Source organism: Ciconia boyciana, chromosome 1 (assembly GCF_034638445.1).
Source record: "Ciconia boyciana chromosome 1, ASM3463844v1, whole genome shotgun sequence".
Lineage (NCBI taxonomy): Eukaryota > Metazoa > Chordata > Aves > Ciconiiformes > Ciconiidae > Ciconia > Ciconia boyciana.
In genome coordinates, this window is record NC_132934.1 from 101,924,868 (window position 1) to 101,951,234 (window position 26,367).

At 38.2% G+C, this 26,367-nt stretch overlaps 1 protein-coding gene across 5 annotated transcripts; it reads left to right on the top strand.

Annotated features, from left to right (window-relative positions):
* Positions 1 to 1,159: 1,159 nt before the first annotated feature.
* ARL6 (ARF like GTPase 6) lies at positions 1,160 to 20,221 on the top strand. Of its 5 annotated transcripts, none has more exons than XM_072885313.1 (8): positions 1,160 to 1,213; positions 3,997 to 4,147; positions 6,648 to 6,712; positions 8,480 to 8,548; positions 10,963 to 11,057; positions 14,877 to 15,006; positions 16,534 to 16,589; positions 19,210 to 20,219. In XM_072885313.1, the coding sequence occupies exons 2-8, from the start codon at positions 4,025 to 4,027 to the stop codon at positions 19,233 to 19,235; spliced, it is 564 nt and encodes a 187-aa protein (XP_072741414.1). In that variant the 5' UTR covers positions 1,160 to 1,213; positions 3,997 to 4,024; the 3' UTR covers positions 19,236 to 20,219. The 5 variants fall into 5 exon arrangements, with proteins under 5 accessions (XP_072741414.1, XP_072741442.1, XP_072741451.1 ...); XM_072885341.1 differs by having other exon boundaries at positions 6,648 to 6,709; positions 19,210 to 20,207; XM_072885330.1 differs by lacking the exon at positions 1,160 to 1,213 and adding an exon at positions 3,659 to 3,670 and having other exon boundaries at positions 19,210 to 20,221.
* Positions 20,222 to 26,367: the final 6,146 nt, after the last annotated feature.

Below are 26,367 nucleotides of genomic sequence, written 5' to 3' on the forward strand. Positions count from 1 at the left end.
GCTCCAGCTAGTTGGCTTGCACTGCCAGTTTGTGGGGGATGCGTATGGGACAGCACGCTGAGCTCTTCCCTGCCTCAACTTCTGCGGGACCACGTAGGGTCTCATTAGGGTCTGCAGTGCAGGGTTTCGAGCTGAACACAGGGAGTGGTATATGAACCACCTTTTACATCCTATGAATACCTCAACAGAAGTGAGAGAGCGAGGAAAACTCATGCTATTCTTCCAGTTAAAAACAAGATGAGTCTTTTTAACTGTATTTGGTAACTGCAGCAGCATAGGAAGTCACAGCACTTTTACAGAATTGAGAACTATTTTGGCAGCTAAATTAACTGTGGTAGAAGAGACTGGGTTTTAGTTTATTTCTGCCCCTTTTTGGAGCTTGTTTTAAGAGATTTAAGTAATTTTAAGTTTGTGCAGCGGACTTAGAACCAGTGACTGGACTGTGCTACACAGCAAAAAATTACTGAAGTGTATTTCTAGACACTGTGTCTAGCTGAAACAAGCTGCCTTCTTCCCAAAACCCAGTTGCGGCCATTACCTAAATGACAGGTGGATTTAAGATTTTCCCTGAACCTTGGACTCCACCAAACTGATGCTGAGGAACAGGCATTGCTGTGGACACCTTTGGTGGTGTTTTTTATTAGGCTTTTCTTCCTACATCAGTTGTAATTCCCAAGAGGATTTATCTGACTGAGTGGTCCTGTTGCAGCCGTGCTAGAAAGGCAGAGGAGCAGGGGTCGGAAAAACATTACACCGGCGTTGGACACAGAGGATGCAATGGATGCGGTCCATACGTGTCACTGGAATGCGACGCCTGCCCGATGTACGTGACAGGCGCCCGGGCTGAGCTGACACAGCAACACGCGAAGCTGCCGGAGATGATGAGGCTCCCGAGCGGCGGCCCCCCTGCCCGCAGGCAGCCCCGGGCAGAGGCCAGGCCAGGCCAGGCCAGGCCAGGCCCTCAGCCCCCGCCGCCCGCCATCCCTCACACCCGCCGGCGGCCGTTGGGCCGGTAGGGAGGGCGTGGCCTCGGGTGGAGCACCGCCCCAACCGCCGGCCTCCCGAGTTGGCCGGAAGGGGCGGGGCTGCCGCCGGCGGGCGCGGGAGGCGGGGCGCGGCCTCGCCGGGGAAGGGATTGGCGGGGGCGGGGCGGCGGTTTCCTCGGCAACGGCGCAGGCGGCGGTCGGGCCCGGCCGACATCTCGCGGGCCGAGGTCTGTGCTGCGGCCGCGGGGAGCGCGGGAGTTGGAGCCGCGGGGCACCGGCCGGTCCCGGTCCCTGTCTCCTGGGGGGTAGCGTGGGCGGGGAGCCGTGCCCCACCGGCACGGGGCCCTCCGTCTCGCTCTGGGCGAGGGAACTCGCACCCGCTGCCTGTTGCCGCGGCACCCGGGGGCGGCCCTGCCCAGGGCGGCTCGGGGCCTCCGTGCGGAAGCGCCCGCTGCTAGGGGGGCTGCTGAGGAGGGCTCGGCGGCGGGAGGGGAAGTCCCGTCCTCCTGGCAGCGCCGAGCAGCCCGGTCGCGATCGCTGCTGGGGACGTGCTGGGCCCTGGCTCCTCGCCCGCTCACCCCGAGTGTGGTGGGAGTCCGGGTTCCTGCAAAAAAAAACCCAAACAACCAAAACCTATAGCCAGAGTTTTAAATTATACTAATCTGAAAGGGCCTCCGTGGGCGGCTTGGGTACGCTTGGTATCTCGGCGTTTACATTTGAGTAATCCACGTGAATTAAATGGGCTTTTAGTGTCGTTTAGTTTGTAAGGGGCCTCTGCGGGCCATGGGCTCTGATCTCCTCAAAACCAGGGTGTGTATAGCACCCCGTGGCCTGTCGCTTTCAGCGTAGCGTGCTGCTAATTGGAGCAGCGGGTTGCGATGTCTTTGCTCAGCAGCCAGCGGAGCGAGGTGGCTGTGCCGGCCCGGGCATCTCTCGGGGGGTGCCCGCAGGGCCGTGCGGCTCGCCTGGCGCCGCTTCCTAGCGGCCAGTCCCTGCTGCTCCAAATGCCTTGCATCACTGGTCTCCCTTCAGGAGTTTCGCGGCCTGGTTAGGCTCAACAAGCGTTAATCACTGATGCTGCAGGCAGGCTTACAGTTCTTGATAAAGGTTTATGGAGTTTGATAGCAAGTTCCTGGACCAAACTCTACCCTAAATAATTTTAGGACATGTCTAACATATGCTATATATATAGCATTTTAGGCTTAATATCGACTGGCAAAAAAAAGGAACCTGTACCAGCTGTTACTGCTGTAACTTTCCACAGCTAAGAAAAAGAATGGGAGAAAAGGGGCAGGGCAAGAAGTCAAGGGTGCATTTTTTCCCCTTGTATTCTTAAATAATGACTTTGCCAACTGTTATGACAAACTGCTAGAAAAAATGGCTGTAATTAAAATGTTGCTAGGAACTGTTGTCAAATAATGTGTATTTAGGCTTTTGGGTTTAAAAGTGAAGTCCTAAAAGTATCTTCTAAGTGCTTGCATTTTCTCCTTTTCCATTTTAAGAGTACCTGCAAGGTATTTTTTTGGACCTTATAATCTAGAATATACAGATAAGGCTCTTGATTGGACTAGAAAGTAATGTATTTTGGAGCAGGGTTTTGTCAGGTTAATTTGATAATAAACAGTAAGCCTTAATCTGCTTTCAGAGTTGTATGTATATTAAAAGAAGGAGTAGGGCATAAAACAAAGGGAGTTAGAAGAAAAATCTTTTTTTTTTTTCTTTGAGGGAATTGCTATAACTAATGTTGGGCTTGTTTAATCTGGTGACAACTGTGTGTAGCTGTTACACACATAGCCACTCTGTAGATCACTACCAGTCTTGAATCAAAACACATTAGATAAAGCTTTAAAAAGGATCTGTATTAAAAAACAACAACAACAAAATCATACTGTAAACAAAGGTGATGGCTTATGTGACTTTCAAATTCAAAGATTTTTAAATGATTTCTATTAAAATGCAGTCAATCGTCATTTTGTAAACACTTAGTGAAGAAGTGAGACCAAATACTTCTCACTGATGTTGTTTTTTCTTCTTCCTGCCATGATTTTCTGGGGTAATTAAGATCGCAATCTGAGTTGTCTGGTGCTGTGTGTTTTTTCTTTATTGAGAGGAAAAACAGCCTTCAGCACTCCACAAAATTCCTCTGGCGTTAATTAAATGCTTTATTATTGAATGCATCACAAATATTTCAGCTGTCTGATTGCTGAAATTATTCATAGTGGAATTCATTCAAGATAGACAAGGGTTATCCTCTTTGCAAAGTCTGTACAGCCAGGTACTGCAAGGGAACACGTGATATAAGCTCCTTCAAATATGCTACTGCCAGTTAACTTCAATCAGTGTCTGGGCAGGAATAAGAGTTTGGCATCTAACTGAGGTGTGTGTTAATGTTACGGTGTTTGACTTCATGTCTGTTGGATCTATTATAATCAGTTTCTATCTGTAGTGAATGAGTTCCTAATTTATACATGTTAATATCAGCAAAGCCTGTTACAATTAGAGTTTGAATTGAATTGACAGAGGCTACTTTATTTGCTTCATAGTTCAGTAAATTACATAGCAGGTGCTGAAGAAAGGAAATACTGTTTTGCTTTGTCACCTAAAGTATGATGACTGACTGGACTGCAGACAATTTGAAGTAAAATGTAATGGTTTTCCTTTTTTTTTTTCCAGTTTGGTGGAAGGTAAGGAGGTGTTGCAGGTGTGCTACTATTTGGACTGCTCAGAATGATGGCAATATCGCTACCCACAGTGAATCAAGGACATTGCGTGATACAGACAGGGCTATAAACAGCCAATCTACTTTTGTATCAAGGCCTCTTCGCTATAATCAGCTTATACTCCATTTGCTTAGTATACCAAGCAAACCTGCTGTGACAGTGTTTGTATAGTGTCTTATTCACACTGTCCTTTTGAAAGTTTAAGGACATGCCCACCTACTGTGCTAGCACTGCTGTACATGTAACGCTTTTCCAACAGCTATTTCCTTCTCTGATTTTCTGAACAACAGGTGATCCCTGTGTATTTGAGCCAGAATTATGGGGTTGTTTGACAAGCTAGCGGGATGGCTTGGGCTGAAGAAAAAGGAGGTTCATGTTTTGTGCCTTGGCTTGGACAATAGCGGCAAAACAACAATCATAAATAAGCTTAAACCTTCAAATGTAAGTAGCCTACCTAGTTCACTGTTGATGGTTTTTACTGCAGAGTTGATGTTTGTTTAAACTGTTTTTGCATGCTGTTATACTAAATGTGACCACAGAGAAGACGTAAAGAGCTTTTTGATTTAGTACAGTGGAACAAATATATTTTAAGAGTTTCCAGCTAACTAAAATAAAATGTAAGCATTCATGTGCATATTATGAAAACACTTCCCCAAAAAAGACTGTTAATGTGGCACGTTTTTTCTAAGATCACCCAGTAAGGAAGGCTTTATGATGGCTGAAATCGGGATCTGAAACAGCTTTAAGTCACTTAAATAATTGCTACAGGACTGCAGTTACAAGTGATGTGTCGAACATTTGGGATTAATATGGTTGTATAAGAACTTATACTTGTCTACATTTACCATGTTTATTTTAATCTCTTCCTGAGAAATAGTAAGTATATAATAAATAATAAAATAGGAAATAATGTGAAGGTGCACACTTAATGGTGCCTTCAGCATTTTTAAAGCAGAACAGCTTTCAAAATAAGAAGCATTTATACTTGCAGTTCATTCATCCAGTGAACAGTGTTTCAGGCCACTAAGAGTGCACAGTATTCTGAGCAAAATTTAAAGTAGGATTAGCTTGTTTCTAGGTATGTTTATGGAATAGAAATAGATGAATTTTGGTAGGCATTTTCAAAGCCGGAGGCTTGTGCATCTTGGTTATGTGCATCTGGGAAACGGTGATTTCTGCTGTTTGCATCAGGACACAGCTTTTGTTTTTTAATTTCCATTGAACTTTTCCTGAAGAGCACCACTGGACATTGTTTAAAAAATGTAACATGGTAAAGAGTCTGCTACTCTTCCATTCCTGGCAATTATTCTTCCACTGAAAATTAAATAGATTTATAAACAAAGACTATAAACTGCTTACTATTTGCTACCAGTCGTTTGGGGGAAATGCTACAATTTGTACCAGGCAAATTATATATTTATGTCATTTTTGCGACCTTTATTGTAGCAGGGTTTTTATGTCATGCCTTAAGCAGTAAAGGATGCCTAACTAGAGTTGAATGCAGACTTCAAGATTTATCGTAATAATAGATATTAGAGAATGTCCCAAGGGAATTACACAAGTAGAATAAATAGAATTTGTTTGCTTTACTGTAAATTGTGTAATTTACTTCTGAATGTTTTCATTTAATGTGATGCTTTAGGAGGGTAGCTTTGCATACAACTTGTGTAAGTCCTATCCTTGCGAGGCATGACAAATTCTCTAATGTGCAACAAATGTCATTAGATCAGACTTTATGAAATTGTTTATTTTTAGTAGGTTCAGATGGACAGATGATTTTGAGCTCTGGATTAACCCAGTCGTCTTAAGAAGAACTGCTCCTTTGCCCTAGGAGCAATGTATTAGGTGCCTGGCAAATACAAGTGTTTCTCCATCTGTTTGCAGTTTTTTCTTCTGGGCCTGATAAATAAATTTGAAATAAATGTTAAAGAAATAACATCTCGTCTACTCTGCACAAATCTTCCCTTGGTGACAGGAACTGTTGACTAAACTGTTTACAATGGCGGAACACCATTTTCATAATGAAGCTGCAGGTGAACAAGCTAAGCTTGCTTCAGTTGTATGCGAGTAGTCAACTGCTTATATATAGTGTTTTTAATAAGGAGCTCTAGAAAGTCTGTAAAAGGATTGCTTGTCACTTTCTCAGACAGCTCTGTAATCTAAGGAATGTGACCTTTCTCCCTGCTCAATATCAATGCTTCTTAAAGGAGCTATTCTGTTGTACCAACTTCACTGATAGGTTCCTTGGGTAGCTCAGCAGTAAACGTGGTTATCAGACAGATCTATTATGCTTTATGTTTTGGCCATTCCCCTGTGGTAAATGGTGGTTTCTTCCAGTGGTCTAGTAGTTTGAATAGAACTATGGTTTTTTACATTACATTGTGTAATGTCTGCTGTATAATTCCCAACGTCAAATAGACTCCTCCAGCCTGTGGACAGAAGCTGGGAGTATGGCAAATCTAATACTGTGATAGAAATATACCCTCTTTTATCTAAGAGGCTTGGGGTATTGTGTAGACTTGTTTGGGTTGACATTGGGATTTCCAAAGTGCACAAATATTGTGAAGTTTGACCTCAGCCATAATCCTCCATGTTATCCTCCATGATAATCTAGCTCCTAATTATTTAATAGGTAATATCCACACATACATGTACACGCAGACTAATGTAAAGGGTGGAATCTCACTCTTGAGGCTAAAATGCCTTCAATGCTCTTGTCCAATAGCGTTCACTGTATTTCCTAGAAAATACAAAACCTTGATTTTGAATTACTGTGCTTTTCTGGGAACTCTTTTAATATAAAGTATCTGGATTTGTAGAAAGTTTTTGTATTGCACAGTTTGGGGAAAAATAGATCTGTAATGTATTCATGTTTGAAATATATTTCAGTATTTACATTTCCTAACTTGATTGTAAAATTTGTACTTTCTTTCCTTTGAAGGCTCAAACTCAGGACATCGTTCCAACAATAGGATTCAGTATAGAGAAATTCAAGACATCGAGGTAGTAGTTTCTTTCATTTTCTCCATTTAGCAGTAGTAATTAATATACAATAGTTGGACTTAATTACCTCTTTCAGTGGGATGTAACTGAGTATAATGTATGGTGGTATAATGACATGACATGCAGTTTGCTGAAATGTTGTAGTACCCAGGAGTCCGAATCATGATCCAGGACTGACAGTGTTAGAATATATTGTGTGTTTTGTGCTGCTATAAAATTTGGTATGTGTCAAAAAAAAAAGTTTTATGCAATAGTGTGTATAAGAATCTGATTTCTATATGGTTAAGTATTTCAGAATAGGCCACTGTTACAGACTTGAGGAGAAACAGTTGCTTAGATGATAACCTATATTCCATTAAGCACTCTCACTGGAGGGACTCTGAAGAGATTGCAGTCTAATCTCATTAAATGAAAAATGGTGGCTACAGCATTAGCAATGTAAAGATGTCAGGGGCAAAGGTCAGGAAAAGGAGGAAGAAATCATTGGTTCAATGAAGGCTAAGATTTAGAAAAGGAACGTCGTGAGACAAAGATACTTCAAGGAGGTAACATTAGATATTATTTTATTATTCTGTAGCCTTCACAGTGTATTTTTAATGGGTGCAGTTAGTCTTCAAACCAAGCAGCACGCCCCACTAGATGAGAGATCTGCAAGAAAATTGTTTATTCCTTGAGCTGATGTGTGGGACTGATAGGTTTCATATTTTTATAGGAGGCTCAACAACTGTATTCTGTCTCAGTAAAGCACATAAGACAGGTTTGGGGTTTGGTTGTGTGAGAATGTAAATCAATTTCTATTGCTTTCCTTTATTCTGATCCTGTAGTAGGAGAGATGACCTGCAAATACACCATGTAGAATGAGTAAAAAAAACTAAAAAACAAACCCACAACCCACCCCCACTCCAAAGCCTCATTAATCTAATATTACAATCAAAACATTGTTTAGGGGTTGCTAATAACTTTATATGTGGCAGAGCAGCTAGTCTAGAATCAGATGATTTCTGCATATAGAGTGGAAAGGATGTTTGGAGACCTTTCTTTTCTACACCTCTTCATTTTGGTGTGGCCTCCATTCGGGGAGCTATTTGGAACTAACCAAAACAGGAAAGCCTAATATTGAAGTCGCTGTGGCTTCTGTAGACATTTCAGGAGTGGATCAGAATTTTTTGTAATGTTCGCTGACTTGCTATATTTAGCATTTGGGCGAAATCTCAAAGTTGCAGAGACTGCCTTTTGTAGCTTGGTCACCTGAGGTAGCCTGTTATTACCAGAATGTGATTTTTTTATTTTTTTTTTTTTTCCCCTGAAGGTGGATTTTTTTTTTAAAGCTTTTTATTTTGCATACAGAAGCCTTTGGATGTTATTGGTGCCTGTCTAGGGACAGAATTTAAGACAGGCTGTGGATTTTAAGTCATAGCTCATCTGACTTTCATTTACTCAACATTATAAACAATATTTAATACAAACGTGATAAAAAGAGAGGCTGAATGGGAGCTTATTTTGTATTTGATGTAACTTTTTATAATGGGTTTAGTTCTTTTATTCAGAGAATAACTAAACACACTTTCCATTGTGAAATATTTCTATAATAAGACTGCAAAACTGGGTAGGATAGTTTGAAGGCAGATAGAGTAACCAGAATTCCTTTGGGAATCTTCCTCAGTTGATTAGGATTCAAGTTGATCTGGCTTTTTTCTCCCAGGGTAGCAAAGAAAATAGTTTGGGTTTGGTTCTTTGTTTCTGTGCCTCATACACTTCTTTTCTTTGCAGTTTGTCTTTCACAGTGTTTGATATGTCAGGTCAAGGGAGATACAGAAACCTCTGGGAACATTACTACAAGTAAGCCTATCATTTATTTTAAAGCATTGCTGTTCATATTAGCTGTCGCGTACATTATTTAAACAGAAGTATTATAATATCTAGTGGTTAGAAATGATTCGGAGAAGACTTATGCCTGGTGTTTGACAGAAGGTCATTGTGGATAAATACAACTTTTCTTTCTGTTCTAAAAAATGAAAATTTTTAGAAGCTGTTCATCTGCATGCTTCTGGGGACATCTTGTTGATTCAAAGATTGGGGGAGCATACTAGAGATGGGATTTAAATGTTGAAACCTGAAAACCAGTCCTGTAAGAAAGCACCAAGATGAGTTAGGTTTCCTGTTTTTCTATTCTTCTGTAGGTAGGTGACAAAAGACCCAAAAATACTGGCTGATGGCTGAGATTTTTAGAGATGAGGGAAATTAACCTCAGAGAATGAGGCACATGTAACTAAGAACTTGACCAAGTATTCTTAGATGTTATTTATTAAGCAGGATATTCACTGTACTTTATAACACTATGGTATTGCCTTATCGGTAATAGACACCATTTTCTGTTTTTCTAGCTTCTAATGAAACTTGAATCTTCATTTATGTTGTCTCATTGTTATTCTGTAACACCTGATGCTAATCTAAATAAGGTGAACAGTAGTAAATCACACAGAAATAGCTTGGAGAAATAGAACAGAGAAATTCTGAAGATTATAATATTGATTAGATATTAGTATTTCATGTGATAGAGCTTAAAGTATTCTTTAATTGAGGATTAACACTTCATTCCCTTTCTGTGCAAAATATGAGTTAGCAATTTGAAAACTTGTTGCGTGGGTAGGAGATCTCAATTGTTCCAAGAGTGTTAGACATATGTCTCCCAAATACTTTGGATTTCAATAACTGATGCCCTTAGGCTGCTCTCAAAATGTTAGCATAGTGCTTCATAAGCACATAATTTTTTCTGACTGCTGTATTTAATGTAGTAACTTATCCCTTGTATGGCATAAATAGCTTTTTTCATCTTAACAGTAAGGGAGTTTCTTAGGTAATGTTGACAGTGAAACGTGCACTTGTATCCACCTCTGTTCCTGATCCAGTGCAGTAGTCACATATTTAAGATTAACTTCTAAGAATAATATAAAAGTAATAATGTGCTGTTCAGTTTATAAAGTTAAGCAAGATTTAATTTTGCAAGAACTGCAAAATGGCAGTCAAATCTGATCAAGTGTCTAAGTAGTTGCTTTGGAGTAGTTGAAGCTTGCCCCTTTCTTCTGTTTGGCTTGAAACTATCTTCTAGGATGTCCTCAAAGTACACTTGTCTTAAATATATGTAAACTCATGTTGTGTCCCTGTTACTGTTACTTGTTTGTGAAGTTATTTTTTTGTAGTAAATACATGCTAGGACTCTGATTCCTCTAGAAAAATACTGTATGCTCATAAACATAACTTAGGCATTTTCAGCTAGTATGCAAAAGGTTTATTTGCTGTTAAAATTCTTCTGTACTCCAGAAAAGAATGGACCTTCTCATATAGGCTTAGGCTGATCAAGTTATTTCTGTTTTTCAGTAGGTCTAGGGCTGTTTCTTATCAAAATACAAGGGTAGATGGTGCTGGGGGGTGAAGAATGTATCTGTAATGGTCTCTCGGAGAAATGTAAAATGAAGGAGAAGTGAATATTACATTAAAATGTAAATTAAAAATACTTTGTGTGGCTGTTTGAACAATTCAGTTGAACAGTTATAGACTTTATTTTTCTTTCAAATAAGTTTTAATAAATGGAACATCAAGTCATAAAATACCAGTAATATCCTGAAATAATGAGTTGAATAGTTGTATATACGTTGTGACTATGGTCATATTGCCAGCAAAATGTCTTAATGATTTGAAATCTTTTAAAGTTTTTACCTGTTATTCAAAACAAAAGAAAGATCCTGTTTATGCAGAGTTTTGTAAAAGTTAAATTAATCTGCATATGCCTAGTGTTAAACAGCTGTGGAGACACAGTTTTTTTCTAAAAAGGTGATTGACCTTTCTCCAAATAAACTTGTTTTAGTGTAGGAAATAAATAATTTCTGCAAAAACCTGTTTTGAGATTTTCTTTGTCTGACCACACTGTCCGAATAGCAGTTGGTTACATTTTCAGAGTTCATTTTTCAGCCTCAGTAGTGAAATCAAGCTTTTCTGAAGGGTCTGTGTAGACTGAACCTCGTATGAGTCACACAGCTAACCACCTCATGTCTTAAAAAATTATGTATGTTACCAAAAGATTGAATTTCAGAAATAAGACTGGATTCAAATGTTAATGGTAAATAACAACAACAAAAATTAGAGGAAAAAAAATCAGGTTTGTTTGCTTTTTTGGTGTTTCTTCTGAAGCCTTTTCTTAATCACAGTTTAAAAGAACCTATAATTTGCCTCTTTGCTCTTTTTATGTTATGCAGAGAAGGCCAAGCTATTATTTTTGTCATTGATAGCAGTGACAAATTAAGAATGGTTGTGGCCAAAGAAGAACTTGACACCCTTCTGAATCATCCAGGTGAGGAGGCTTTTTTCTCCTTCTGTCTCCATATTTGTTATGTTGTCTTAAGAAAAGCCCTTATCTGACACATTCAGCATTCTGAGTACTTTGCAAATATTTTAGCCATTCATGAATACTAGAACAATAATAGTCTTCAATAAGTTTGGGGGTTTTTTTAATACCAATTCACGTTTACAAACTGGTCATACTTCAGCTGGCTACACTGAGTTGGATTGGTCTCTTATTAATCAATATAGATCAAAAGTTGCATTGTTTTGAGGAAGAATAGACTTTAACCCTTTGAAAGGTGGAGATTCTGTATGTGATGACAAACGCATACAAAAAAGTATCTCCTTGTCTGGATTTTTCCATGAAGACAGCTAATTCCTTTAATGTAACTTTTAATTTATTTTTTTAATCTTCTTTTTTTTATTATTATTATGCTTTAGCCAGAAATAGGAGGGATAATTATACCAGTCAGTTTCAATTGCCTATAAAAGGATACATGGGATGGAAGAGGGTATGAGAGGATTTGTGATCGGGGGGTTGGTTTTAGGGTTTTTGTTTGGTTGGTTTGTTTTTTTACATGAGGCTACACTTATTTTAAAATAAGTTCTGAGATCAGTCAATTCTTTGCTTCTTCACCCTTCTGTACAGCCAGCATTACTGGAATGTTTTTGTAAGCAATATGCAATTTTGACTTTCAGCACTTTAGGTGATTGCTCTGACTAACCAGATTATAAAACTACATGCAGGAAACTTAAAAGTGAAATAATCCTGTAATTTCTTATTTATTTATTAAGCTGGTAGAGCCTTAACTTGTGGGGTTACCATGCTGAAAGTAAGAAAGGAGAAGCTAACTTTCATTTCTAACCAGGAAAAGTAGTATGTGATAGGGGCAATTATGTTACTATGATTTCATTTTCCATGAAGACTGCATATAATACATTAGTTCATCAACAAAGATGCTGTAGCTGAGTGTGTGTGACTGGGCCCTCTTAATTTCATGTTCAAGGGTATGGGCCACTTCAGATGCAGACACTGAAAAGACAGTCTTGCAAAGGTCAAAAGGGAGGATGAGGTGAACCAAAGGCTGCAGGTGGATTACATAGAGGCCAGGGGACTTTGTACCAAAGCAGGTATTAACACGGTGGTAAAAGGCGATTCTTTTGGTAAAACGGAAACCACATAGGACCAAGGGTGGGAGGTAAAGACTGCTGTAATAAGTTTCAGATTTATTAGAAGGCAAAAGAGTGAAAATGTTAAGACTGAGGAGGTGCAAGTTTAGGTGGGGCTTTTAATTTAGGCATTAGTAGGTTATTAATGCTGGTCTAGCAGTTCAGCGCTGTTCAACTGTTGATGTGTTTGTGTCTCCTAGTTCTGAAAGACCATGGCTATGGCCACTTAGTACATTCCCTAGAACCAGGAAAAGGGCAGTTTTGTATTTCTGCCTTGAAGCAGCTCAGCTCACATGCAGCAACAGTGTTCCTGTTTTATCGTTTTGGATTTTGATAGGTCACATCTGAGAGAACCAAAGAGAATAAAAAGTTCTTCTAGTAGTCATGTTTGATAAAAGTAGCTGTTAACTGAATCAATATATAACTGGTTTACTGTATCAATATTTTGATTTGTATTGCTGTCCTGCTTTTCTTCCTGCATACCCTACTTTCTCCCCATCTATGCTTCTGCCTCTGTGAACCTCATGGAGTGGTTTAAATTTACATGTTTACTTAAGGTTTAAATGGATGCAGGGTAACAACCTTGAATCAATTCCTGTCTCTGGAAATCTTAGCAATCCTTCACTAAAACAGTTCCCTCTCTTTTTGCCAGACTTTGCCTGAGGTTGTCAGGTGAGAGGGAATGTGTACTGTGAAGCATTAATGGGGTTAGAAGTTGTACTAGCTGGGACTGTTTTGTGGATCGGAACTATAAATTATTTTTACTTGCATAAGTGGACAATGTGCTCTACAAATAATGGCTTGTTTAATGATCACTGTTGTTGTGTTATTTTTTTAATCAAACTTCATTCTTCAGCATTTTGCAAGATGGTAGTCTGTAGATTACTTTTTTAGATATTGACTCTTGGGTCACTTGACCTCCAGCACATGCTTCTAAAATAAACTGAAATTCCTGTAAACTTTAAATTCTTTGTATAAAATTACACATCACACATCTAGTGTCTGGGATTTTTTTTTTAATGTGTTAACTCATAACTACTTGCAAATAGAAAATGTTAGCTTTCCATTAATAAGTGTAAAAAGTGTGGGGGGGAAATACTGCATAGTAGGAAACAATGCCATATGGTAGGAAATAATGTAAATTTCTGTGACCACCACTTTATTTAGCAAACATATTTAAGTGTACATTTATGAGTCCATGTGGGTAGGTTGTGCCCCTTTTTAATTGCTTTAAAAAAAACACTGAAAATTCCTTGATTAACTTGGCTATTTGCATATGTGATGTCAGGTATTTTCTGTGGTTTTAATTTATCCATAACCTGCAACCTGTGGGTACCAGGGTTCATTTAATTATACTATAGATTAATGTACAAGTTTCAATCAGGAGACACAAAAGCTGTTCAATTATGGAATCAAAACAGAGATTTAATGACACTCTGTGCTTGTATTTTGAGGCCTTTGATTTGTGTTAGATGATATCAGAGGAAAAAATAGCTCCAGATAGGGTAAATGTGAAAATTGTCAGCGTTTTGGTCAGCACTCATGATCTCTGAGTATGGGTGGATAGCGTTATCTCCACTGATTTTGTGGAAATGTTCAGTAGGGGGTTTGAAAAGAACATAATTAGGAAGATTCAAACCACTTCAGCATTGACAGTTTGTTGGGTTTTGGGGTTTTTTGTGTCCTGCCCTCCCTGCCCCAGCAGGTGCAGCTGGCTTATGTTTGAAGTTTTTAAATAAATCTTTAGCTTGTTTCCTGTGTGAAGTAACCTTTTCTTTTTACTATTTTAAAAAGAGACTGTATAGCAATTTTCATCGGGGGTGGGGGAGGAGGAAGTTCTTTTCCCATCAAGAATTGATTGATAGACTTAAATCTAGATTTTCTCTAATCCTGTAATTCATCCTTTGTTTAAATAATGTAGAAAATTCTTACAGTTAGTCTTGGTGCTGGTAATTTTTTGGCAGTTTTACATCTGTCAGATTGAAGAGAGGATACTTCGTTTCCTTCCAATGACTCTCTAGTCTTTTGTGGTAATCAGTGAGGCTTATGCTTTTGAATGTGTATGTATGCCAGAAATTGCCAGTGTACTTGGTTTGGTTGGTAGTTCCCACTGCTAGCTGAGAAGAGCTGCTGGGAAAGAAATCCTTCTTCAAGTGAAGGTAGGATAAAGGATGTCCAGACATGCATTTTTTTCCTATTTTATGAAGTCATGGATACTCTCCAGGACGCTAAAGGATAATTCAGACTACCTTTATGCAACTATTGTTGTGAGGTTATGAAGGAACACAAATAATTTTTCTGTCCATTTTACACATCCAGTCCTCACTAAGCAGAGATGTGTAGTATTTGTAGGCAGTTGTTTGATGTCCTGTTCCTCAGTTTCACCAGCAATTTATACCTACAGCTTTAAATGTATGTATAAGGTAGGGGGAAAGGGGGTGGAAGATCCCAAAGCCTGCCAGAAAGTTTGTGAGCATTCTTGAAGCATGCATCAGAGGCCATGTGACCCAACGGTGTGCATCTTGGTAGGATACAATCTTCAGAGAATTGCAGTTACAGGTGAGCAAGATACCTTCCTGTATCGTTTGTAGCTTATTACATGTAGAGATTAATAAGTGTTGCATAATATCATGACAGTTCTATTTCTGCTCATGCCTAGATATTAAGCACCGTCGACTGCCTATTCTCTTCTTTGCTAATAAGATGGACCTCAGGGATGCAATATCGTCTGTGAAAGTATCTCAGTTACTGTCGTTAGAAAACATCAAAGACAAGCCCTGGCATATCTGGTACATTTCCCTTTTTCTACCCTTTTATTGGTATTACTTTGTACATTCATATTATGTATGGCATGCCACTCAGTGGCTCTGGCATGCCACTCAGTATTATATAACATAAATTAAATCAACCAGATAAAATGCTGTGCTGCCACATGTGGCAACAGTAGTGATATTACAATACTTGCTATGAAACTTGTTTTAAACACACAATGCATTAATGTAGACCGTGTTGTGAAAATTTTCACAATAGAACTGTTACCCAAATAATGAAATGGAGGACTTCTAGTGAAATCAGAAAGCAGTGTTCTTATTAGAAGAACAGCTGATATTATTTTTTGCCGGGAAAGTGAGTAGAATTGTTATCAGAGTGCTGCTGCTAGTTTGTCTTGCAGGTTTCAGAATATCAACAGTAAAACCTTTAAGGTTGTTTTTTTTTCCCACTCTGCAGATGCTTTAGTAAACTACTGTTGAAAGGCCATTTAGTAAACTGCTCTCATACCAATTCAGAGGGACACTGTACTTTTTGTACCATGTAATATTTGAGGGGATTTTTAGTTGTAGGAGCTAGTGTCTTTTCTTTCTGCAGGATGTAAGCTTTTGTATAAATAGAAGGATTTTGTGTCAGTGTTCACAAGGAAAAAGCCTCTCCTTTTACCAGAAGTGTTTTATAGAAGTTAGATTTTTGTCTTATTAAAGTCCTCAGATACTATAAAAGTGAAATCAGCAGCTAAATGCTGCTGAAAACTACAATTTTCATTTTAGGCCATTTAATATTAAACTTGATTACCTGGGTGTTGTTTTGGGGTCACTGCTTTTTGTCTCAGAAATTACACTGATGAATTCCCAGGCTCCTTGGAAAATAATTTTATAGCTAACCACAGTAACAGTCCAGATTCACTGCTATGCTAGTTTTCATAAGCTGAAGAATGAGGGCCCTTTAAACAGTTATACCCCTGTCATTCAAAAGGTAGATTTACACTGCTCTCAGTGTAGCTTAATATTAATATATATTAACAGACACTCCTAGGGTTGCTGTTAAAATGAAGTGTGTACGCACTATACTTTCTTCTTCCAGTACTCCGACATTGTTGCTGTGTATAGGAACTGCATGGGAGGATGGTTGGACTTGATCTTAAAGGTCTTTTCCAACCTAAATGATTCTATGATTCATCGCTGTTGTTGTAGGTAGTAAACATCTTTTATAGCATAGTCTGAGGAGGGAGTTATCTAAGTGGAGGTGCTGCAGAACAATGTGGCTGCCTTGTGTGGGAGCTCTTCCAGAACCCCTCATTTTCTAGGAACGATTCCTCTGCCTTGAAACTGCAATTAAAATAGATCACATCTTGAAATGGTGTTTCCATATTGGGAAGGTACTCTAGAATAGATCATTTGAGAAGCAGCCTTCTCCATATGAAGAAAACTTGAGTAAACTGTACTTGATGTAATTTACAGAATAGCAAAGTAGCAAGTATAGTGATGACTCTGCTAAAACTGGTATTTTTACAATGTTTTTGTAATTAGATTTGTTTCTTTCAGTGCCAGTGATGCTCTTAAAGGAGAAGGATTACAAGAAGGTGTGGATTGGCTCCAAGGTATATCATATGTAATTCTCTTGCTCTATTTTCATTCTGTTAAACTTTTTCATTTTGTAAGGTTTTTTCTTTATTATTTCCTTTGTTTTCTTTCTGTCCACTTCTGCTATCAGATCAAATTACACAGTGAGTACTGATGCTCTGTCTCATATTTGCCTTTCATTTACCTCCTTAATGTACACAAAAGATCATGTCAGTTTCTCTGACAGAAGTGTGTACTATGAAATATTAGTACGTACTCTTGCAAACTGTAAACTTTCTTGTAAACAATAATAATACCAGCTTCTGCACTTCAATTTATTATTGCGGTACTTCCGTTTGTTCTTTAATTTATTCTTACTGTCCTGTCCCAGTTTTACATAACTTAATGTTATATATCAGGAAATGGTGAATAAGCAGGCTAGAAAAATAAGCAAAGTACACAGACAAATACACTAGTTTTGATTATTCAAGTTCAGTTCTTTAATCTAGAGCCAAAATAAGAACAGCTTACATTATAACGATCATAGCACATGCAGACACTCATAACTACGTAGAAAATATCAGATCCAGCTTAGATGATGCATTACATAATGTTTTTAATTACAAACTTGGTATGGATGCTGTATATCCTTCTGTTGTATGTTGGTAAGGATCTGGTCTCTTTTTGTCCTCCCGTGTACTGCTAAATGTGAAGCGTGGTATTGTTTTGGTGGACTCATTCTAGTTTTAGCTCCCTAATTTACGTTGCTTACATTGTGAGTGTATTAGGTAGCGTAGTACAATCTGAATCTGCAAGACGGCGTCTCTGAACTGGCATGTTCTGTGCTCTGGCAGCCGCTAGATGTCAGGGATGCTCCAGAGTCAGTGCCAATAAACTCCAAAAGGCAGCTAAATGCCCAACATTGTCCCCGATTTCACATATCTCCATTTATCTATGGATACCAGACTGTCCTTTCTATTTAGAATCCTTACTGCTAATTAGAAAGAGACGGTTTGTTTTACTGTGTTATTACAGAATACAAAAACATTTGGTCATGTTTTCAGAAGAAGGGATACTAGCCAAAAATAGTCTTTGTAAAGAGCTTTACTGCCCTACAGAAGAACAGTGATGCATCCTCCACCATCTAAAAGAGTTCTGTCATGGGGAACCAGGATCTTACTATGGAGTTTCCTTCACTGCTCTATCCTATTATCATAGAGGCAGATTCCAAATCACGTACTTTTTCCAAATTTCGGGTGTAGTTCTCATTTTGTAGTATTTTCCTGTGATTTTCAGGGTCTCTGCTTATCTTTGAGGAACCTTCTAAGTTTCAATCCAATTTGAGTTGATGGTTTTGTACATAGCTTCAAGCTACTTAAAAAGATCTCAAATGCTTGTCTAAATATTCTCTGACAAAATATTTAAGTTGTATATGTAGATTTTTAAGGACAGTAAGCAGGTGCTGCTGCTGCTGTCACTCACTTACATAGTTCTTCATAGCTATTCACTTCTCATGGATTGTTAAACATCTTAATTTTCTGAGCTGAAACTCTTCATGGATGGGCTTTATCTAAAACTTTCCTTTAACTCCCTGGCTCAGTGTCCCCAAAAGCTTAAGAGGGGTTGGGTTTAAACAGAATTGTTGCCTAAGCATGTGCAGTTTGGCAGTTATACTTTTAGTGGATTAAGACTTTGATATTTCAAGAACAAATTTTTACTACGGTTCTCCTCCTCATTGCTAGAACACTAGATGGAAATATTTGGAACAACTGTTAAGTTACAGTGGTCCCTAAATCACAGCCTGTGGATGGCATAAAATTCAGTGGAGGAAATGACACCTGGTTAAGAATGCAATGCACAGTTCTCCTTGTCAACAGACATGCTTTCCTTAGTTACCTTTTGCAGACCCATTACAGATTTGGGGTGGCAGGGGAAGAAGGTTTTGCCTTTTTTTCTCTAGTGAAGGCTGAGTTTGCAGACTTCCCTATTTGGTAATGGGGTTACTATTGCAACAACACATCATCAGTAAGGTAAAACTGACCTGTCTCACAACAGTCTAAACCCAGCTCATGTTCCCTATTAGTGAGGGAAATTGTGCTGATTTCCACGTTTTGTAATGGGGATGCAGTACATTTATGCTAACTTAAGGAAATGTTTGAAGTGAACTGAGAAGTGGCAATCAGGCAGCAGTATGCAGAAGTGTGGCTACTGAGAGCAAAGAAGCTTTCATGTGAGTTATTCAAAACCAAACTTTAAATCCTTTGCTGTTGGGGGGTTAGTTAATGTTCAGTTATGTGGAAGCTGAAATGTATACAAGAAACTGAAATGCGTACTTCATAAAGTAAACTTCCAGGCCTTATTCTCATCAAAGTTACCTTATAAGCCCGAAAAAGATAAAAATTGAATTATGTGGAAGAGTGTTCCTGTTTAATTAGCAACATTTGGGGGAAACAACTTGGCTGTGGAGGAATTTCAGAAGTGGATGAGAGAGCAAGTTAGAAACAACTCTAACTGCATTGTCCCCCATTCTTGTAACTACACCAAAATATCTATTGGCATAGTTCTGTAACCTGGACAATACTGGGTTACGTTTTCAAAAAGCAAAATACAGCAAGAATTCATCTTGTGTTAAGACAAGCTGTTTCTTTTTATTAACAGATCAGATCCAAGCAATGAAGACATGAGAGATAAATGAAAGATGTCTGGCGTTCTTTTACAAACTTTGTCAGTAGGTATACAAGTTCCTTGGAGAGGAAGAATGATTTGAAGAAAACGAACAGTTCAGCTAAAATACACTATGTTGTCTTGTTTCCTTTTAGTATCTCTTGCAGGAAAACTGAATGTAGACAACATAGCACCTCAGGTATGCACGTTGATGAATTAAATTGAATCTCGTGACTGGAGAGCATATTTTTAAAAAAATTTGTGTTAACAATAAACATCTGCGTTCATTTGAGTTTTAGGTGATAATTAGCCATCAGGAAATGCCCCTCTGTTTTTTTGGGGGGACACCTTTTGTCCAAATGGGTATATTTATTTTCCTGAGAAAGAATAATCAGCACTTCCTGAAATACAGCTGCATGAGATACCTACTGATTTTAGGTGCCCCTTTTTAGGTACTTCTGCAATTTTTTTATTGTAGTTTGATGCTGGGTTTTTAGTAACCATCTACAATAGGCTTCTAGAGGAATAGTTCGATTTAAGATACAAGGATTCAAATATTCAGTGTATTTGTTAGATGATTGCAGATGTTTTTAAGGAACTGCTTTTAATGAATTGTTATGAATTGGTTTTGTGATATGCCATGGTTATATTTGCATTCCCATCAATAAAACTTCAAACATACAACATGCCATGGTTTGTTTTTTTAACTTAAATATGTTCATTGATGGTCTTTACATCTTAGAGATTTTTGTTTCCCTGTTAGTTTCATTTGGAATTTGTTTGTCCATTTTACAATGGAAATAGCACTGTATACTGTAATAAAATGGTATCTCTTTTGCCAAGCTTTTTTGAATTGCATATATTTTTTACGTTTTCTAATAAACTAGGCCACTCTTCCAGATATTTAAGGAGCATATGGTTGAAAGTTATATTTTGGAAACACAGTTAAGGGACAGTTCATTAGTTTACTAGATCATTAATATGAAATGTGTCTTATATTTGTTGTGTATAAAAACTGTTTTATTAAAAATTATTCTGGAAAGTAAACTTTCTGACTTCAAAGATGTACCACAGGTAACAAATTAAGCCCATGCTAAGAACTTTATTTTTGTTGTGCCACCTCTTCTCCTTTAATCCTTCCTCCCTTGTCCAAGAAACAAGCAGACTAGCACTGGGAATGCTGAAGACTGTATTTAACTGAGTGATTAGCTGATTCCTGTGAGAGATGTAATATGTAGGCCTTGCAAAAGCTTCCCCCCCTCCATTAGCACATAAAACACACAAATGTTCTGTAAGCATGCCTTCTAGGGCTCACTTAATAGAGGAATATTTGGAGCAAAGGGACCTGCCTGAAATGGTAGAACAGTTTCACGTACTTTCAGTTATTATTAAACATTTAAAATTAACTCCCCTGCTTTGCTAGAGGGAACTAAGTCTTACTGTAAAAAATCTTACAGGATGCTATAATTCTGACAGTTCAGTTTGTCATGAAAGTATTTATCTTTCATGTCTTTCTGTGACACCTTTGGCCTTCTGTCAACTCTGAATCTAAATATCTATACAAAATCAAATACAAAGGAAGAAAAATCATATATAATTCTGAGACTTCTTCTAACTCTGAATTGTGGGGCAGATAATTTTCTGGTTTACTTTGCATTGGATAATATGGTAACAAAAATAGTACTTGTTGGAAACATCTTTTGCTGAGTATAAGTATTTTGTAATTATTTTGGTTTACTTATATGGCTTATTTAAATGAATCATTTAATTTTAAGTTGGCCTTAATTTTTTTGTACCAAAGAAAATGTAAGTTCTTACATAAAGTCTATCTGCGTTTCTGACTTTCTTGAATAATCTGGACCTTGGTGGATTTCTGATTATTTTTGTTTATGTTAGACTACACAAAGTACTATGTTTGTCGTATGGATTGCCTTTACTATCATGGGAAGCTGTTTGAACCTACTGCTTTGTTCTTGCATCCACAAATCTGAGAAAAGTACCATATTGCCTTTTACTTTTTGCTTTCTGGTGTGATTAGTAAGCCCTTTTTGAAAACAGCAGTTAGTTACTTATGATGATTATTGTTCCCCTTCTTGGTTTTTTGTTTTGTTTTAGTTTTTTTTTCTTCAGCAGCTCTTTCTGTTCTTCTCCTACCAGGACACTGGGCTGGATGGAGACCTGTTGGAAGGAGAGGGAATGGGGACAGTCGTGTTAGTGAAACGCTTGATTTCTGCTGTGCGCCCTGCCCCCCCCCCCCCCCCTACTGCTTCAGCCATTACTTGTGTCTCACTTTAGAACATTTGGGATCATTCTGTGAACGTAAAGCCTACTGGAGGGATGCCTGCATGTTCACTTCTCCTCCCCCCGTGGTGTACAGGCCTAGGTCCCTAACATACACAGTTGCTACAGCCTTGAGTTGCTCTAATAATGTTGAATTTGGTCCAAGGATCATACATTGCACAAAAGCCTTGTGCATCTGTGCAGAACGGCTTCTTTGCAGTTGTTTTCTGAGGGCCCGGTGTCTGTCAGTCATTACTGCTGTTCTCCCATTACTTTTAGGATGTTAAAATAATTATAGAGTAATGAGGTCTACCTGGATGCTCCAAGACAGTTTGCATGTATGAGTTCATTGCACCTTAAGAACAAAGCAGACAAGTTGCTTTGGAGGTTTAAATGAGACTTGCAGAATATTCCCATTTTTTCTCCATGTTACTGTAGGTGTATGCATTAAGTAGGAACTTGAAAGGCAACAGAGTGACTGAAAGACTCTGAGAGAGTTTGGTCTTTACACCCCGCACAATGTTATATGCTGTCGCTTCTGTGCACTAAGCACACTGCCCTCCTATGTGTTTATGAATTTCCTTAAAATATGCCTGGTAATGCTTAAGACTATATTATTTTCAGCTGAAACATGAGGCAGTCATTCTCGCACACAAAGTGTTGCCTTCTACATCTCTTCTTTACCAAGTGGGGGCTGTCAGGTAAATGTGTGAATCCTAATTCTTTCTAGCCTTGCCTGTCTGGTACTCAGGACATGAGTCCATGGGAACTTGATGTGTTTAACCTGTAGCTACTTGCAGGTATGCTGAGTCTGCGTGGCCCAAAGACTCCTGGTCAGTTTTCTGTTAAGCAAGTGCAGTTCTAAGTGTTAGGATGTAAATGTAATGGATCCTTCTTTTAATCTCAGCCATCTAATTATAATATGCTTGAGGGTTTTTTCTTTACTAATAAGAAAGATAAGGTGCTGTGAAAGGCTAGACGTAACAGCTCAGCTGCACTGCTTAGCTGTCTACAGGAAGGCATTCTGATGTGGTAATATGTGGAATGGTCATGGTGCATTTCAGTGCTTCCTTAAAACACTTGTGCAATCCTCTGTCTCAGAAAGCAGCTCATCTCTTAGAAGCTCTAACTAGGAAATAACATTTTGTTAGTAATAAGAAATAAAATTAACATTCATTCAAAATACTTGTTCTTAAAAGCAAACATTTCTTATGCAAAGAAATACAGTTTAATCTTAAAAGTTCTTTTTTTTTTTAAGTTTTACTTGTTTGGGAAATCACTCTCCTTACAATTAATTTCTGTCATCCATTTCTTTAATTCTTTCTGGCTTGCCTTATTTCTGTTTCATGGAAATCTTACAAATCTTGCTCCTAAACTTTCTGGTCTGCTCCTTTTAACTCTTGCTGAGTACTCTGCTAGTGAAACTTTGCAGCTCCCTTCCCTGTTGTTTTTTTTTTTTGAGAAACAAAATAGATGATGAGAGAAGGTCAAAGAAGACTGGAATAAAAAAGCAAAAAAGGGGGACTACTGAGAAAAGGCTTCAACTCTCCTCTTTCAGAAAGGTCAGGAAAGTTTGCTTTGAAAAGTTACCTGGATATGCCCTGATCTTTTCTTTATTATTACAGCACGGCCCATATTTGACTGCTTAAATTGTAAAATGCACTGTTGCTATGCAAAATTAATATTATGTGTACTAGGTAATCAGAATTCAGGACTTATAATGCTGTCCTACAACAAATGCCAAGTATTTTTAGTAATATTCTGTAACCATACATTAGTTCTGAGGCTCTGTAGCTCCTGTCACAGTAAGTTACATCATGAAAGCATCTGTGTTGGTGTGAACCTGAACCAGCACTTTATAATTAATTTACCAGAAAAGGCATTAAGGAAAGGATGTAAGAAATTAAGGAAACTGGATGCGTGGAAGAAGTTTGTTTGGGCTGAAGTAGAGTCATGCTAATGCTAACGAATATTAAAAAAACCCAAGCCTCTTGAGGCTCGATGAAGTAACTATGATAAATGACTGAAGTGGATGCTTGGCAATACAGGCTCCCTAGTAAGGAGAGCAGCCCCATCAAACTGCTTTTGTAGAGCAAGATAGCTGGTGCTGAGGACCTGATGCCCCCAGTCTGTGTGTTTCTGAGTTTCCTTCAGCCTGGCTTCTTTCTGGCCTTCCAGACGGAGTGCCTCTTAGTTGCTGGAGCACATTGGGTGCACTCTGAGCTTTCCAGTGTAGTTTCATCCAAAAAGAATCCAGTTTGTGTACTCCCAGCCTACTTGGCAACATAAACAAAAGCACTGTTAGTGAGGATGGTCTTTAAAGTACCCTTGTGACCTGAACTAGTGCACTAGTGTAGGCATGCCTGTACAAACTTAAGTGGGAAACAATCCCAAAGTTTTAAAACCATGGAGTTGAAACCATGTAAAAGACTAGCAGAACTTGGCAAGAGGCCTCCAGACACCAAGGTCCTCCAGGAATAATTCCAGTGAAATATCTAGTAAAAATACGAGTTTGTGGTATGGTCCGGTCAGAACTGCAAAAGTTTATTCCACTAATAAAGGATGTAACCATTAGACAGGGATTAAGTGGTAACACTTCCAATTTAGAGGAAATGGCATAATGTGAGTGGTGAAAAATAGGCACTCATGAGTAAAAAGTTATTACGGGCCATCGGGCATCGTTGCTGTTCCTGGTATCGTCTGTATTTATGATCACACAGGTTTAAAGGTGTTACTAGGGAAAAACTTTGCAATGCTTTTTTTTAACTTAGAATCTCACTCTGCAAGTAAATCTCTGTGTGTTTTAATCTTACCCACCAGCACTTATTAGTGTAAACTGAACAGGAAAAAAGTGTCTAAAAACTGATGTAACAAGTAACAAATTGATTCAATGAACCAGAAAGTGTATGTTGTTTTCAATAATAACAATATTCCAATATTTTTTTCATAATTTGTTATATCAGTGGATTACATGGAAGCAACTTGGTTCCAGTTTAACATCTTTGTCTGTGACACGTGATTTTGTTGGCTAGTAGTTACATTCTTGCTTTAGAGGAGTAAGGATGGATGAAGGGTTTCTTCTGGAGGGTAGAATGTTTCTGCTGGGAAAGGTGATGCTTTTCTCTTGTAATACTTCCCCCCCCTCCCCCCCTTCTGTTAGCAGATCTTTTACATTCTTAAGGTAGTTTTCAAAGGGAAAGTGTTATTCTGTTTTGAGGTGCCTAGAACCCATAGATAATTGCCTGGTTTTTAAGTCCTCTGCTGAGGTTTAAATTAAGAGCAAGTTAATGCTCTAAAAAAATTTTTGGCAGCAGTTTCAAAGCAGGCTGAATTGATCTATAATCCAATCTAGTGGTTAGAAAGTGTTGCTGTGTATTGCAATTAAGGTTTGAGCCTTACTATTTCTTTAATTGGTAATAGTACCAATTATAATAGTATAAAATACGAACAATAAATTCTATCTTAGAAAACAATTGCAGAATAGCCACTTCAGTGCTGACTTATTAATATTAGCATATGTACAGACCTTTTGGGTTGTAGCATTACAGTTTCTGGAAATTAAGACACACATATCCAAAATCAACTAGTTCAGACTGTAGGAATATTTTTGAGTACCAAATTTCCTTTTCACCCATTTCATAACTGTTAAAGTACTACTTAGTTCTCTGTCTACTCTGATACGTCATGCAATGGTTCAAAAAAGGATAAAAAAACCCCTTTTGTGGGCAATAAATGCCATGCTTTCCTTGAGGTGTCTGTTCTGCCATCATGTCAGGTAATGCATTTTAATAAATAAGTCCTTGATTTATGCGGGATATAAAATATGTACGTGCTTTCTTCAAGGCTGTAGCAATGCCTGAGTTGATAAGCGAACGACAGTTGATCTGATGTTGGCATCATGCTAAAGAGGAGCACTTCAATCAGTTCTGCTATAAAGAAAAGTTTACAGCTTTATTCAAGGAACTGATTTAACAAAGAGATAATGTGAACCTTTCTTTTCAGCAGCAGTTCAGCACACCCTGAACAAAATTTGGAAAAACTGCTGTACATCTAATATTTATGAGCTACAGTAAGTACATCCTATAAAATGCTATCTTCCACTGTAGGAAAACCCCTTTAGTCTTATTACTCATATTTAGTTGGACTAAAACTGTACATTACATACAGAAAATATTTCTAAAGAACAACATCAGATAAAAAGACTTTCAGGCTTATATCCCCATTAGCCACACATTTCCTTATGATTATGTTTACTTTGCTGAAAAAGCTTTTCTTTTCTGACTTCAATAACAATGAATGCTTGAGTGAGGAAACATGGATTATTCAGAATTTTTTTCCTTGGGTATTAAGAGAAATCTTCTTTCCCCTACTAAAGGTTCTGTTGTGTTGGGCTTAACTGACCTCCCCCCCCCCCCTTTTTTTTTATGTTGTTATTTATCCAGCTAACTAAGCATAGTCTGATTAATGGTCACTTGCATTCTCACAAACTTGGGCTTTAATATTTCTTTCTTACCCTTTTTCTGTATGCTATACATACTGTTTACTGTTATGTGGAACTTCTATGCCAAGAATTAGACTCTGTTTTTCTGTTTGTTCTGGAACAAGATTGAAGTATTTTCTGCCTGTTTGGAATAACTTATGGATATAATTTGTATACATAAGAAAAGGTCTCTTTTTTTTCTTGTTTTTTTAATTTCTTTCTGGAAGCTTAAATGAAGTGGAGAGGAAAATAAGTTGTTCCATGAAACCAGATGGGATTCTGCAACATTTGCAGCCAAAAGCTTTTACAATCCTGCTTGGCTCAAATCTGTAAGAATTCTGCTTGTTAGAAACTGGTGTACTTACAGTGATTATTACATACAGAATATTTTG

Bases quoted from the DNA above. Each gene is read 5' to 3' on its own strand.
- ARL6 (XM_072885313.1), top strand. From the start codon at position 4,025: ATGGGGTTGTTTGACAAGCTAGCGGGATGGCTTGGGCTGAAGAAAAAG. The intron at 6,713-8,479 runs GTAGTTTCTTTC...TTTTCTTTGCAG, and splicing joins AAATTCAAGACATCGAGGTA to TTTGTCTTTCACAGTGTTTG. The intron at 11,058-14,876 runs GTGAGGAGGCTT...GCTCATGCCTAG, and splicing joins CACCCTTCTGAATCATCCAG to ATATTAAGCACCGTCGACTG.